General features: G+C 44.7%; 1 protein-coding gene across 1 annotated transcript; it reads left to right on the top strand.

The window, feature by feature from the left end:
• Nucleotides 1-221: 221 nt before the first annotated feature.
• On the top strand, nucleotides 222-14,500 carry MLXIP (MLX interacting protein; the record flags this gene model as incomplete). The annotated part of the gene is made up of 12 exons (XM_010024721.1): nucleotides 222-474; nucleotides 831-916; nucleotides 2,432-2,521; nucleotides 2,801-2,842; nucleotides 4,139-4,310; nucleotides 5,772-5,861; nucleotides 6,388-6,479; nucleotides 6,633-7,293; nucleotides 10,696-10,817; nucleotides 11,517-11,703; nucleotides 12,268-12,392; nucleotides 14,398-14,500. Coding segments are annotated over exons 1-12 (2,023 nt in total), but the record flags the coding sequence as incomplete, so codon positions are not given.
• Between the last annotated feature and the right edge of the window lie 42 nt (nucleotides 14,501-14,542).

The raw sequence follows: 14,542 nt of genomic DNA, 5'->3' as shown, positions 1-14,542 counted from the left end.
TGTTGACTTCATCCCACTCCCCAGCAAAATCCAAGCCAAAACTACATGCAGCCAGATGTGCAAAACCCCCTAGGCCTGAGTTTGGGCTTAGTTTTGGGCAGTGTTGTTCCCAGTTGATGGAAGCTTATAGGCTGGCATTTGAGAAGGTGGGGTACTGGCCAGGAGAAAAGTGTGGGTGAAATGAGTTTCTTAAGATACTTGTGTCACCATTTGTGACAGCCATGGACAGTGCGTGGCAAAGCTGTCACTGGCCAAGAGTGGTGCGGTGTAAGGTTTCCTTTGACAGTTTGGGAGTTTTCACGGGGTGCTTTGTTGTGTCGAAGAGCAAACCCGAAAGCAGGATGATGTGGTGTTTGTTTCGTTTCAGTGGAAAGCTGGTTTCACCGAAATGGAAGAATTTTAAAGGCTTAAAACTGCAGTGGAGAGATAAAATCCGTCTCAACAACGCCATCTGGAGGGCATGGTACATGCAGTGTAAGTGTGGTGCTCCCTTTATTGCTTGCTAGGAAAGACTTTCAGAGACATATGTAAGAAAGCAAGAGAATTGAAATCCCTGTTTAATGGAAAGCTAAAGAATCTGCTGAAGGCAGATATGGTGTCTCAGAGGCTGTTGTGGCAGTGCCATTGGATCCGTGCTTTTGTAGGCATGTCCACACAGAGGCTGCACTGAGCAGGCCGAGCACAGCCTGAGATCTCTCTGTTTCCTGTGGGTTATCTGGAAGGAACCCTGGCTAGATGTTGGGGGGGGTTCCCACCTCCTGCTGGTGAAGTGACAGAGCTCTCTGCCGAGCTGCACGTGCTGAGCATATGCACTTTCATGCTTGTTTCAGACCTGGAGAAGCGCAAGAATCCCGTGTGCCACTTTGTGACTCCGCTGGACGGCTCCGTGGATGTGGATGAACATCGCCGGCCAGAGGTGTGTAAAGCCTGAGGGACAGCCCCATGAGCTCCGGGGTTTACAACAAGATCTGCTAGACACGAGAGCAGCATGGCAATTCTTTGCTCTGCTGTCTTTATTCAGAAGGAACCATTAATGTAAAGCAGACTGAACCCATTGTTACAAGTTTATCAGGTTGAGATGATCAAGGTGCAATTGAAAGGACATTTATTATCTACATAACTTATGTTGATGTTTTAGTTTAGTGAAACATAGAATCAACCAGGTTGGAAAAGACTTAGATCATCAAGTCCAACTGTTCGCCAGCACTGCCAAGGCCACCACTAACCCATGTCACTGGGGGCCTTGTCTATATGGTTTGTGAACACTTCTAGGGATAGTGACTCCAGCACTGCCCTGGGCAGCCTGTTCTAGTGCCTGAGCACCCTGTCCGTGAAGAGCTGTTTCCTAATATCCAGTCTAAACCTCCCCTGGGAAGGTGGAGAAGTGCAGTTTGACTAGTTAAGATTTTGACAGCCTCTGCTCTCTTCTGGCTGGAGATAGCTGAAGTCAGTGGGAAATCAGTTACGAATATCACATCTTCAGGATTGAATCTAAGTGACCCTGTGAGAGGTTTCTGTATTTTATTCAATTGTTAAGGTGTGCTTTCCAGACAACAAGCAATTGTTTCTTTCTCTGTCAAGGTAACTTGACAAAAAGAGCAAATACGAGCCTGTGCACTTTCATTTTTGTGCTCTTTAAACATAAATGAAAACTAATGTCTGCCCTCTGGCTCTGTGCAGAAAACCAGTGAGGCCCTCGTTGGGGCAGTATGTGGTTCTATACTCCAGAATAATTTATAACTCAAAGGAATTCCAGATGAGTTTGTAGAATGGTCTCAGGTTTTTGAAAGAACAGTGTTGATGTTTGTGTTGGCAGATGGCTCCCGAAGACAAGAAGGTTGTGTTAAGGCTCTCGTTACTCTGCTGTCCCCAACTTACACACTCCTATCTGTGATACATTAAACCCCCACACTGTTCTGATCCTTTTGTTGCTACTAACATGTGGTATGCAAAGGCACTCCTGGGCTGGACATCAGATTTCTGTTGCTTTGTGTCGTTCTAAAGAGCTTTTGTTTACGTGTGTGCCTGTTCGGGAGGCCTTGGGAAATTCTGTTTGCCTCTTTCCTGGGGAACAGGGTATTGTATTTTGCTTTGTACATTGCACTTGAGTAAGTTCGTTTTAATTTGCTTTGTTTTGCTTTTTTGCCGTGTCTTAGCTATTGGTTATGGTTGAGCTGATGTGGGAGATGCTGACGGTGCAGTCAGACATCATCCCTTGTTTGTTGATTGTGGGAAAGATAAAGTTAGTACTGTCAGATGTGCCTGTGATAACTGACCTCTGGGACAGTGTGGGCTGCTGATACATGAGCTCAAACAGAATTAGCATGTTTCTTTTGCATCTTTTATGCCTGAATATTTGCTTGGAACTGTACTGACTGTTCAGCTGGTATGTGATTCCATGTAATTCCTGGTATGTGTTTTGTGCTCTCAGGCCATTGCAACAGAAGGGAAGTACTGGAAACGAAGAATTGAAATAGTCATCAGGGAATACCACAAGTGGAGAACGTACTTCAAGAAAAGGGTCTGTTGGTTTACACAGTGGAAGTAGCTTACTTGAACTTGATCAGTGTGTGGTTGCTTTTTGAGTTTTGATGTCCCTTTTGCCAGCATGCAAGAATACTTAAAATAGCTGATAAGCTACTACAGGCACACTCACTGACGAGTCCCACTTAACTAAACATTATTGTGTGGGGACTTACTGTGCATGACTGGGTCTTGAAAGTTTAGTAAAATCAGGACTTCTACTGGCACATGCAGGACCTATTCTGACTTTAACATCTGTTTTGTTCTCCTTTTGCAGTTACAGAAACATAAAGATGAAGATCTTTCAAGTTTGGTCAGGGTAGGTAATACCTCTGATAAGTGGCAGCATTTGAGCTGGTAGAAGCTGCAGTATGTAACAGAGCTGTAACATGCAGTAGCTTGCATTGATTAAAATCTGAAGACAAGCATCTTGCTTCAGCCTTAATTAAGATTGGAAGCCTCAATGCTTGCTGCAGAGAGCAATGTAAGATTTGTAACTTCAATTGGATGGGGGAGAGGTTGAATGTAAAGTGCTTTGACAGAAGAGATGACAATCAGTATTGGGTGTCCAGAAAGATCAGTCTGCTTGAGGGCTGGCACATTATTTCATCTCATTACTGAATTGTGACTGGCACTACTGCCGTGTTAGTGTAACTGGAGCTGGTAAGATTTGTGTGCTCCATGTTGCAGATCTTCCTGCTGCCCACAACATGGGCACATAATGTGCCAGGATCCTAAAAAAGGCAAAATGTTTCAAGGAACAATGGTACTATCTAATGGTACTATCATCTAATGTACCTCCTGAAGTAATCAAACCTACTTGGTGCGTATAAACTGATGATCAGAAGTACTGTTCTGATGCTGGGGGTGGTTTTTGGAGCTAAGCATAAGTCTGGATCTGCTTCAGTTCACAAAACTCTCAGCTCTTTTGGCTGTGAGCTCCAATGCACCATCATAGTCTGTTGGTGTAGTTACCACTGCCTGTTTGCTCAGCCACAAAAACCTGACTATGTGTGCTTTTAGTTTGCAGCAAATGCAAGGCAATGCAATTTGGCTTGGCCTGTAGTGAAGGACAGGTAAGCCAAGTCACATTACATTGTATTTTGCCTGGGCTGAAAGCACCCACAAGAATCTCAGCATATCTTGTGCAAAGTCAGATTACAGTTACACCTACCTACATATCTGAGATTCAGATACACTTCAAGATAGGAGTTGTTTGCTTTGAGTTTTTGCTGTACGTGTTACTTTAAAATCTTTATTCAAACCAAGGGATTGTTAAACTTTAGGTGCAAAAATATGTGTATGTTCAATGAAACTACAAGGTGTTAATGACACTTTTTTGTCTTACATCCTTCTACTCAACATCTGGTTTTGGGGCAAAACCTTTCCCAGAGTGTCGTGGTATTCCACTGAAGCTTTCTGTTGATGTCCAAACCAGTGAGCTGAAGTTGGTGTATTAAAAGTACCATTGATGGGTTTCAGTCCCTTTGTGTGGCTCCTAAAGGACAATTTCTTTCTCTAGAAATACGAAAAATGAAGGCTGTTCTTACATAGCAGACCAGACTGCTCTAGTGTTGTCTGGGCAGCCTGATTTTTTCTTCCCTTCCTTTGGCAGGATGATGATGTGGTTCTCTGGCAAAAAAGAAGGTATGGCAGAGAAACCCCTGTCCCTATGGAAGAAGACAGCCTCTTGGATGCAGATATGCTCATGTCCGAGTTCACTGACACACTGTTCTCCACATTGTCTTCACATCAGCTGGTTTCCTGGCCAAATTCCAGGGACATAGGTATGTGTTGGCTGTTAGCTACATTGCAGTGGGGACACTGGGAAGGCTGGTTTGCTGCTCTTCTAGTCTTGCCTAGGAAGTTTATCTTACTTTGCTGATAAAAATAGGTCAGAGAATGCAGCTGTCTTATGCTTTTTAGGTTATGGAATCCCAGTTGTTCATCCAAATTTAATTTCTATCTTAGCTTCTTATGTGCTGCTCCTGGCAAAGTTGCTCGGAATAAATCTATAATAAGCAGTATTTACTTTTATCAGGGGTGAAGGCTTTGTTATGTATTTTGAAGTATGTATACTTTTTGTGTGTATTTAAGGGAGTGCCTATGTGGTTTTCTTCAGATGTGTCCCTTAGAACAAGTGCAAGTCACATCTGTAAAACCAGTCCCAAGAGCTCTGTTGAATGCTGTCTGTCTGATGGCTCTGAGTGTGATGGGAAGGCAGGTGTCCACTATGCATCATCCTTGCTGCATGGATGTCTGAGCAACTCCAGAGCAGCAGTGGTTTACATGGAGTTCACATGTGGTTTACTGCTCTTGTGACACCCCATCTGGACCACTGCCTCCAGCTCTGCGGCCCCCAGCACGAGAGGGATGTGGAGCTGCTGGAGTGAGTCCAGGGGAGGGCACGGAGCTGCTGCGAGGGCTGGAGCAGCTCTGCTCTGGAGCCAGGCTGAGAGAGCTGGGCTGGGGCAGCTGGAGAAGAGAAGGCTCCTGAAGGGGACACCTTAGAGCAACTTCCAGTGCTTAAAGGGGCTTCAGGAAACCTGGAGAGGAGCTTTGGGCAAGGGCCTGTAGGGACAGGACAAGGGGAATGGCTTTAACCTGCCAGAGGGGAGATTGAGATGAGCTCTGAGGCAGAAGCTCTTCCCTGCACAGGTTGCCCAGAGAAGCTGTGCCTGCTCCGTCCCTGGCAGTGTTCAAGGGCAGGTTGGACACAGGGGCTTGGAGCAACCTGCTCTAGTGGAAGGTGTCCCTGCCCGGGGCAGGGGTTGGAGCTGGAGGAGCTTTAAGGTCCCTTCAACCCAAACTGTTCTATGATATGATATGAAGTGTACTTGAGACAAAATTAAATGGATGATGGTTTATTTTTAAAGTCCTCTTCTGTGAGCAGTGGTGGTTCAGGTTGTGCTTCCCAGCAAGTTCATGTATTGTGCAGCAGGGGCAGGACAAGAGGTTTGGGATCGGGAAGTATCCAAGCTTGGCAATCTCCAGTTGTTAGAGCCTTCAGGTTTCACCTCTTCCATTTTACTTAGTTGAAAGTTTCATTTCCCCGTGGGTTTGATCTCAGAACTGTGCTGTAGTTGTGAAGAAAAGCAGATGCTCAGTTCATTTCAGCAGCAGTTTTTCTGGCAGCACCCTGGCCAAGCCTGGCTGTGGAGTGTGTGGTGGTGGGGTAGCCAACTGTTTGCTGCTGTTACTGTGTGAGTGATGTGAAGCTTATCTAATCTGTCTCCTCAATTTTGCAGCACACTTAGGAAATGCTGACATGATTCAACCAGGGCTTATACCTCTCCAGCCAAACTTTGATTTTATGGATACTTTTGAGCCTTTTCAGGGTAAGAATCACACATATCAATTCATTTCTTTAAAAATGCAGTGAGTTGTGAAGTAGTTTTTAACATTTAACACTTCTTAGTGATGAAGTGATTTAACACTTTATTTCCCTTGGAACATTTTTTGGTACTTTAAGAATTATGTGTGACATTAAACTACTGCTGACAACTTTGGTGGTCATGGATCTTGATGGAAGTTTGCTGTGTGCAGTCTGCATCAGCTACCTGAATTGTGTGGGGCTGCACTGAGCATCAGCTCTTGCTTATCTGTGTGTAGCCGAACCTTAAACAGTGGACTGATGCCTTTACTGTCCTCAGCTTGCATGAAAGTTGATGAAGTCTGCCCTGAAGAGATCAGTTCCTCTGGAAGTCAATAATTCATTGCTCAGTCAGCAGCAGTTGTATGAAGCAAAAATCTCATGGTTTCATTGTTTGTGAACTAATATTGATATTCCTGTGAATTTTAGTATGTAGCAATACTGTACCTTGAGTAAACTAGAAAATTAATAGGTGACTTTTGACATTTCAGATTTATTCACACCCAGTCGTTCCAGTAATTATTTCCCTTCTGTGTCTGCTGTGAGCTCAGCTACCACAGACAGTAGCAGCCATTCTTCCCAGGTAAGATAGGTTCTCAGTGCTTAAAGCAGCCTTGTCTCAGACAGTTACATGCTCTGAAGACTCTCGTGTGTGAGCCGTGTCCTTCTCAGAAGGAGTTCAGACAAGAGTTTCAGGGGTCATGTCTGAATCTGTTATATTTCTCTTTGCTGTCAGTCTCCTGTCCTGCCGTCGGGTTCATTGCCCAACACGCTTCCAGCAGGGAACATCAGTGATGGACTCATTACTTCCTCAGTACCTGCTCCTGTCATTCCTGATGTTGGCACTGACCAGTGTGCCAACATTAAAAGCGAGGGATCTTTCATCCAGCCAGCAGACTACACTCCCGACTCGTCTCTCAGCGGGCAACAGACTTTTATGCCAGTGTTTCAGACACCGCTGCCACTGCTTCAGCCTGCAACGCAACAGCACCAGTCCCCGTTGCCTGCAGTGCCTCTGAATTCCAGCTTAAGCTCTCCACCAGCTCCATTTGCTGCACCAGAAACCCAGAAGTTTGGCCTCTGTGAGAATACAGTTATCACCCACACAGCTTCTGCAACGCTGACCCACAACGCCCCTGCCACCACCTTCAGCCAGAGCCAGAACCTTCTCCTGGCCACGCAGCAGCCGGGTGCAGGAGTGCCTTGCAACATGGCTTTCCAGACTGCTGTCCTGCAGGGGCAGCCCTGGCCCCAGCTGCAATCCCAAATGACATTTGCACTCCTCAAAGCTGTTCCTCTGACCAGTGCTGGGACAAGGCCCAAACAGTCAAAAATAGTGCCTGCTCCGAAGCCTGAAAATGTGTCCTTATTGTTAAAGAATGCCTTCATCACCCCAGGTGAGAAGCTCTGGTGGGTGATGTTTTACTTTTCTGAGTGGGAGTTGCAGGAGGGAGAGACCTTCTTGCTTTTCTTGGTTTACATAGTAAGTAAACGTGCAGCTTCCTGAGGGTGTCCACAGAACCCCTGAACCCACTGGTGTGTGGCTACATTGTTCAATGGGATGCTCTGGCCTGCTGCAAGGGCTGGAAGCAGTTTGGTTGTGAGTGTGAAAAGCTGACCTGTAAAAGGGGGTTTCTCCTTGTAAAACTTGTGTTGGGCTGTACAGATGCATCAGCACATGGGATGACTAGAGCTCTGTGCTCCTGCCCCATAGAAACCTCGGGTTTGATGTTCAGTGCTGTTCTGATTAACTCAGCCCCTCGAAGCATTCATCCACAGTAGGGTAGGAGATGGAAGGAGGAGGAAGTATGGATGGAGAAAGGCAAATCTGTCCTTGTCATTGACTTATCTGGTTGCCCTGGACAGGTTCCTGTGCCTGCTGTGCATCATCTCACTTTGTAATCCCAGGTACCAGTGCACATCCTTTGGAAGTCCTTAGGATGTATTCTGACGTTCATCTTAGGTGTGCCTGATGCTTCTTTACACAGAGTACAGCATTGACAAGGGAGCAGCTATTGCAGTAGAGCACAGCATTGATCCAGATGAAAGCATGGGAGTGTGCCTCTCATCCACCATCAGCACTCCCTAGCATTACTGGGGTGATGAGGATCAGCCCTTCCAGTGGGGAAGGACTTGGGACAGGTAGGGTGAGCTGGAGATCTTTGTCTCAAGCAATCTACAGGTTTGAGAAGCTCTCAGGAGCACATGATTTTCAGTTCAGAGCGTGAGTGCCAAACTGGTACGTGGGACCTCCACACTGGGTGTGATTTGGAGCCATTAGCACTGCACAAAGCTAAGAACAGCAAATATGAGCAGAGGGAGTTGCTTGTGGTGGTTCTTGTGGGAAAGCTGAGGCTAGAGCAGAACAGGCAGTACACTTTTCTTGGCGTTGTTGCACACTTGTGCTGGCTGGGGGCCAAGTGACTTCAGCCACTTGAAACGTGCAACCATAATGCGAGAAAAACCCTGCCTGGAGGAGTGTTGCTCAACAGGCTTCACTAAGGAGTAGCTGTGTCTGCCAGGGCCTGGCAATGGGGTTACCCACCAAAAAAAAACCCCAAACATCCAAACCAAACAACCCACACCCCCCCCAAAAAGCCACTGTTTAGGAGTAGAACAGACCCAAGGATCTAATTCTAGCATCTGACTGGGTTGGTCCATGATTAATAGCACTGGGGTGTTAATGGCAGTGTTTCTGTCTTTAGTACATTATAAAGCAAGAGTCCATGTACCTTCAGCAGTCAAGACATGCATTTCTCACCTAGTAAAGCATTGTAGGCAGCTCTCATTTAGGAAAGCCTTTGCTCCTGGCCTTCTTAGTGCTTCCTGGGTTGTTCCTTCCCCAGTGCTTTGTCAGTTGCATCTAGGTCAACACAACAAATGTTGTATATCTGGATGAGAAACAAATGGCTTTGATTCTCATCTAGATTTAAGGTTGTTGCTGTTACTCATTCCTGGTAGTGGCATGTGTTCAGGGATCACAGTGCTTCTAAACTACTGGGACACCAAGCTCAGAGGTCAAATCCAAGGGTTTATCTAAGGACTGGAGCTTTATTTTTGGAAATAGAATAAACTTCAGTGCATGTAATTGGGGCATTTACACCTGTCACTTGCGTTCAGGACAAACAAATCATCTCAAGACTACAAAGCAAATTGCATTATAACCTGGCTTGTTAGAAAGAGGTGTGTAACATTTACTGCCCTGTGATACAAGGACCCAAAAATGTGCATGGATTGTCTCACCAGGTGCAAAACTTCACATGGGAAAGAGCTCTGATCTCACCACTTCAGGATGAGCATTGTAGTTTTGAGAGGAAAGTCCACAAAAGATGCACGTGTAGGATAGAAACATGAAAAATGTAAAGGGGCATCTAAATAGGTGCTGATTGTTACAGTTACCCCAGTGGGGAAGTCAGAAATACCAAGTCTGTGCAGCAGCATTAATGCACTGGTGAGAGCAGCCTCTTGAGCTCAGCAGGGATGTGAACAGTCCAGCTGAACAGCAGTGAACAGTGGAAGGGTTGTGATTCCAGCCTTGTATGTGGGAACGCTTAGGCAAAGAATGAACTCCCTGTACCCGAGTGGCAGTGCTCTGCCAGATGTACCCACACAAGGGCTGACACAAGGTTTGTGCTGGCCACAGGCCTTTGTCATAAAGGCTGTACAGTTGATCCAAAACACAGTTGTTGGTCACAGGGACAGTAGGAGAGAGGACATTAGATATCCTGTACTGTTTCTCTCTTCTGCTGTGTGTGTCCTTCAATATCCTGATGCTGAACTGCAGAGGGGTGGGTTTGCAGTGACTGAGGTATTGTGACACTTTTCATCCGCTGTGACTTTATTAGTACAAAGGAGAGCTGAAGCCAATACAGGCTATGAATGAAATGGAGTAAGTTTGGTTTAGCTTTCTCAAAAAGCATACAGCAGCTGTGTCTTCACATGATTCTTCCCTCAGTAACAGTACAGGATGGTTAGTCATGTTCTCTCTGAAGTCGAGGTAAGACCAGCATCAGCATTAATGCCATGGTAATAATTGTTAAATAGAGACTTTAACAGATTTCTGTTAGATTCAAGTACTATAGTAGTGAAAAAACTTCAGAGCAAGGATCCTGATTCCTGTTGTGGGGGCAAGCTCCTGTACGGGCTGGTTTTGAGAATCTTTTGTAACTTTCTCTGTGGAGAACAATAGCTGCTATTCAGAGTTATCTCTAGCTGTCTAACACTGCAGAACTCTCGGTTCTTTAGCCTATTTGCTGGAATTTTGGTGCTGATTCCCAGTCACATTTGGTTGTCTTATGCTTGTGTGTCATGTAAAGCAGCTGTAAAACCAGAGAGTGAAAGAAGCTAGCAGAGAGAGGAGAAGAATTTGATACATATATATACACAAGGAAGCATGAAGTACTGAATATACATCCTTCAGTAGGTTTCTGTTATTGACCTTTTCTGGGTCAGCAAGCCTGAGATCCAAAAAGTATTGATGTGAGAGGTTAGATGATCCTTCTGCTGTCAAACCCAACTCTGATAGAGTGAAGACACTTTGCACCTCCCTGATTTACTACCTACCTCTGTAAATTCACCTTGAAACAAGGGCATTGGAAGCCTCAGAAATAACTGGTGTGTTTAAAGAGTCCTTTGTACTGGATTAATGGGATTGAGATTATCAGAAATAGTACCAAGTAGGTGCCCCTTGATCCATTCCCCTGTTCCATGACAAGTTATTTCATACAAAATAATCTCCAGCTTTTTTGATTTTTCTTTTTTTGTCTCATTAACTATTCTAACTTAATTGTGTTCTTCAGCTGCCTTTCAAGGACAGTCCAGAGCTGTGATTGTAACTCCAGCACCTTTAAAAAGAGAGGGGATTTTGACGCCAGCCACGTCTCAGTCTAATGTTGCAATTGCACCAGCTGGAATTGTCAGAGTAAGGAGAAGAAAAAACATATGTATTTATTCTCTAGGCCTGTTACTTGCAAGTAGTTAGAGCCATAATGTGCTCAGGAGGGTAACTAGTCCACTAAATCTCACCTTTTATGTGTGTATGTGTTTGTGCATTCAGTATTATGTTTGCTTATTTTTAATTTAGCTACTTTATGGGCCTGGAAGCACTATGTAGTCTTCACAGTCTCACACAACAGTAAGATTACAAAGAGGCATGTATACACAGTACCATGAATGGGGATAGTTTGTGCCTTTTCTTAGCTGTGCAGAAGCCAGAGGAACCCAGGATGCTCACCTTTCCATTTACACACTGGAAAGCATGCCTGGAGTATATGAGTGGGTTTCCTAATATGTTGAATGCAGGAAGATGGAAATAAATTTTAGTATGTTGTTCATGTGTTGTAATACTGCTTAATTATGAAAGGATACTGGTCTCCTGCCAGAAGTCTGACTGCAGTGCCTGCCAGTTCCTTATGTGTTAGCCCTTGTTTCATGTCATCAGATTGTTAATCATGTATTAATTTGCTATTTCTAGTGAAAGGCAAGGTAACAAATCTCTCTCTTTCTCTCTCCCCCTCTTTCTCCTTTCTCTCATCCCTTCTCTCCCTCTGCCCACACCCTCCCCCTTCCTGCTCTCTTGTTCTTTCTGTTTTTCTCTGTGCTATTTCTGTGCTGTTCCCAGGCTCCCGGGGTGACGGAGTTCCGTAGTAACATTCTGGTTGGTCCAGCACAGCGAGCACCAAGTAGTCAACAAACCCAGTCCACAGTCTCACATCTCTTCTCTCCTAGTGTAGTCCAGGATGCGTTGGTGAAAGGAGAGCAAATCCCTTCCCACAGTAGCAGTTCACAAGTTCCCTCACCTACATCTAGTAAGTTAGAAAGCTGTAAGCGTTCTCTCTCCCCTACACAAGTAAGTGTGTTTCCACAGAGCAGGCAGAGTGTAAATGGGCCTTGTACCATAACTATAACTTCAGAGGATCTGAGACATAATCCTTGTTAACAGTAGGTAAGTGCAGAGACTCCTGCATGCCTGTTGATAGGGCAATATCTGGGCTGATTTGAGAGATATATGCTGGTTTTGCTGGTAAAGGGCTTGTAGGTGTTACCATCATGTCCCAGGCCACTAAGGCCTCAAACGGAGGAGTCTAGCAGGATGATGGAATTGCAGCCTTTGTGTTCAACATACCTTTGCTGAAGCATGTGTGTGTGAAGGGAGTATTACACCCAGCTATTGGGATGTATTATCCTTGTGCCATGGAGTACTAAGCTTTCCCAGCAATCTTGACATTTTCTAGCATGTGTTTGCTGCATCAGTGAGTATAATTTTGTTGCCAACTGTATTTCAGTTCAATTCTGACTAGAAACTTCTCAACAGTTCCATTTGCTACAGAAAGTTGTCTGTTGATGTGACTTGTCTTTCTTCCCTTCTGAAGGCCGAGACTGTCAGAATTCAGGCCAAGCCTCCCCCTGCACCTCTGAGCAGAGCCCCAGTCCACAGTCTCCCCAGAACAACTGCTCAGGAAAACCTGCCACCAACCCTAATATGGCTGCATTTAAGGTGCGTGTCTTTTCTTTGAGGTGCTTTTCTTCTTTGCCTTTGCAGCTACTTTTCTGCCCTGAAGTCTGAGTGTGGACTAGAGAGTAAGTTGTGCTTCAGGAACAGTGAAGTGTTTGTGCTTTAGGCATAGCTTGGGCTGCATCCGTGCTGTTCTGTTCAGTTTAAAATGCCAAACTTCAGTGATTGACTCTGCTCCTCAGGGAAGTGTCACTAGAGGGCCCAGGCTTAACTCTACCTCTGCAGGTCCTTATGGTTGTGACAGCAGTTCCTGCTGTGGCTCACAGGAGTGTTATGACAGGTCTCAGTTTACTTGGTCAGAAGTTTCAGGCGTAGTTTTCTAAACCATGGCTTTTTGCCATTGTTCTGTTGGGGGTCTTCGGGGGTCTTCAGGGCTCTGGCCATCGCTGGAGGGGGAGTTCTTGACCTGCTGAGTTAATTACATGTCTCCAGTGATGCTGTGCTGCTCCACAGAGAAGCAGCTCCACAGACTCCACAAGTTACAGCTGTAAAACACTTTGAGAATTGCTGGGGTAAGAACTGGGCAGTCTAGAGATGGCATCTGAAAGCTGGCTGTACCTCACACATGGGCTGAGCTTGTCACAACACTTTCTGTGATGGTAGGACAAACTTACCCACAGAAACCAGCCAATGCAGGACAATCAGCTGTAACCCTCTCATTCCTTCTCTTGTGAAAGGGAATGTTACTTAACCATTTTGTAAGTGCCAACCCCTTTTTGGCTTCTCTGTATACCCTCTGAGTTGCTGTCAGCTTGATTTACTTGAAAGGTAAGTTTAAACACTCTCAATCTGTGATTGCACTCAACTCTAGTTCTGTTGCAGAGGAGGATCAGAACTGCCCCTTGCTGAGCATACTGCAAGTTACTGACAGAAGTTTGCAGTTATTTGCTTGGCCTAAATTGTCAGCATCTCAGTCTGTGTAATCAGCCTAACATCAGCATTATGAGCGGTTGCAGCCTGCTCTTATTGCCAGAGAGCAAGTTAGCAAGGGAGCAAATTATTAGGACTTGCAGACGATGGGAAAGTGGCCACTAGATGGAGGAGTGTTGTTAAAAGTAGGGACACTGCAACGAGATGGGCTTTATAGCCATGTAAACTGATCTGCTTAGACAGGAATTGCTTTGGATGTGTACTGTTAGTGACTTTGGTGAGACAAGAGAGAAGCAATGATGCTTGCCAGTCTCCAGAGGTATGTTCTTTTGCTCCTCTGCATTGTTGGTGAGACTAAACAGCTCTCTATTGCTGGGTAACATTGTTTTTTCAGTTTGGTAAAGCATAAAGGGCACTGGAAATCTCAGTTCTGCTCTTGAACCTGCATTTTCTGTGGTTTTAGTTAGCCACTTTACTACTTTATTACATTGTTTTCCCCCAGTATAAAATGGGGTGATGGTGAGCTACTGCCAGGACGCCTGGCTCTGCCAAAAATGCATCCTCAAAGCGCAGACTCCTTTGATGGAAACAACTTGTAAGTTTTTAATGCTACAAATGAAAACACTAATTTCTGACAAAGCCTTTCTCTTCAGGGTAGGCCAGAGTTGTGGATTCTTTTTCTTTTTCATTTTTGTCAGACTGCCTGTTACATCATGTGTATGTATTAGGAGTAAATGATATGGACAGTTTTAAACTTAAAGATTTCGACAAGACCCTAAGTAATTGCATGCCTCCAAAACTGGAGTTTGACTTCAAAAAATTAAATCATTTAGCAGTCTCAGATAGGAATTCGTACTTTAGAAAGAAAACCTACAAGATTTGGAATGGAATTTAATACACTGGGCACTTCTTATAACTTAAATCACTTAAAATACCTTTAATGTTTAAGTTAATATTTAAGTTACTTAATAAATAACTTTTGCAAAGCTGGCTTTGGGAAGACTGTGAATGCCACAATTCACTAGAAATTACACAGTGAATTTGAATAGCTGAAATAGTCATAGCAGTAGAACATTAAAGGAGAACAGCATAGACTGAGCTGATTTTATTTACGCAGAATCGAAGAATGAAGCACATTTCAGAACAAAAACGAAGGTCTAATATCAAGATTGGTTTCAGTACTCTCAACAGCTTGGTTTCAACCAACTCCAAGTCAGTAAGTAACTTCTGACAGCACTAAAGTTTAATATAATATAATATTT

This window comes from Nestor notabilis, unplaced genomic scaffold, assembly GCF_000696875.1.
Source record: "Nestor notabilis isolate BGI_N333 unplaced genomic scaffold, ASM69687v1 scaffold1552, whole genome shotgun sequence".
Taxonomy (NCBI): Eukaryota; Metazoa; Chordata; class Aves; order Psittaciformes; family Psittacidae; genus Nestor; species Nestor notabilis.
This window is presented reverse-complemented; position numbering and strand designations above follow the sequence as displayed.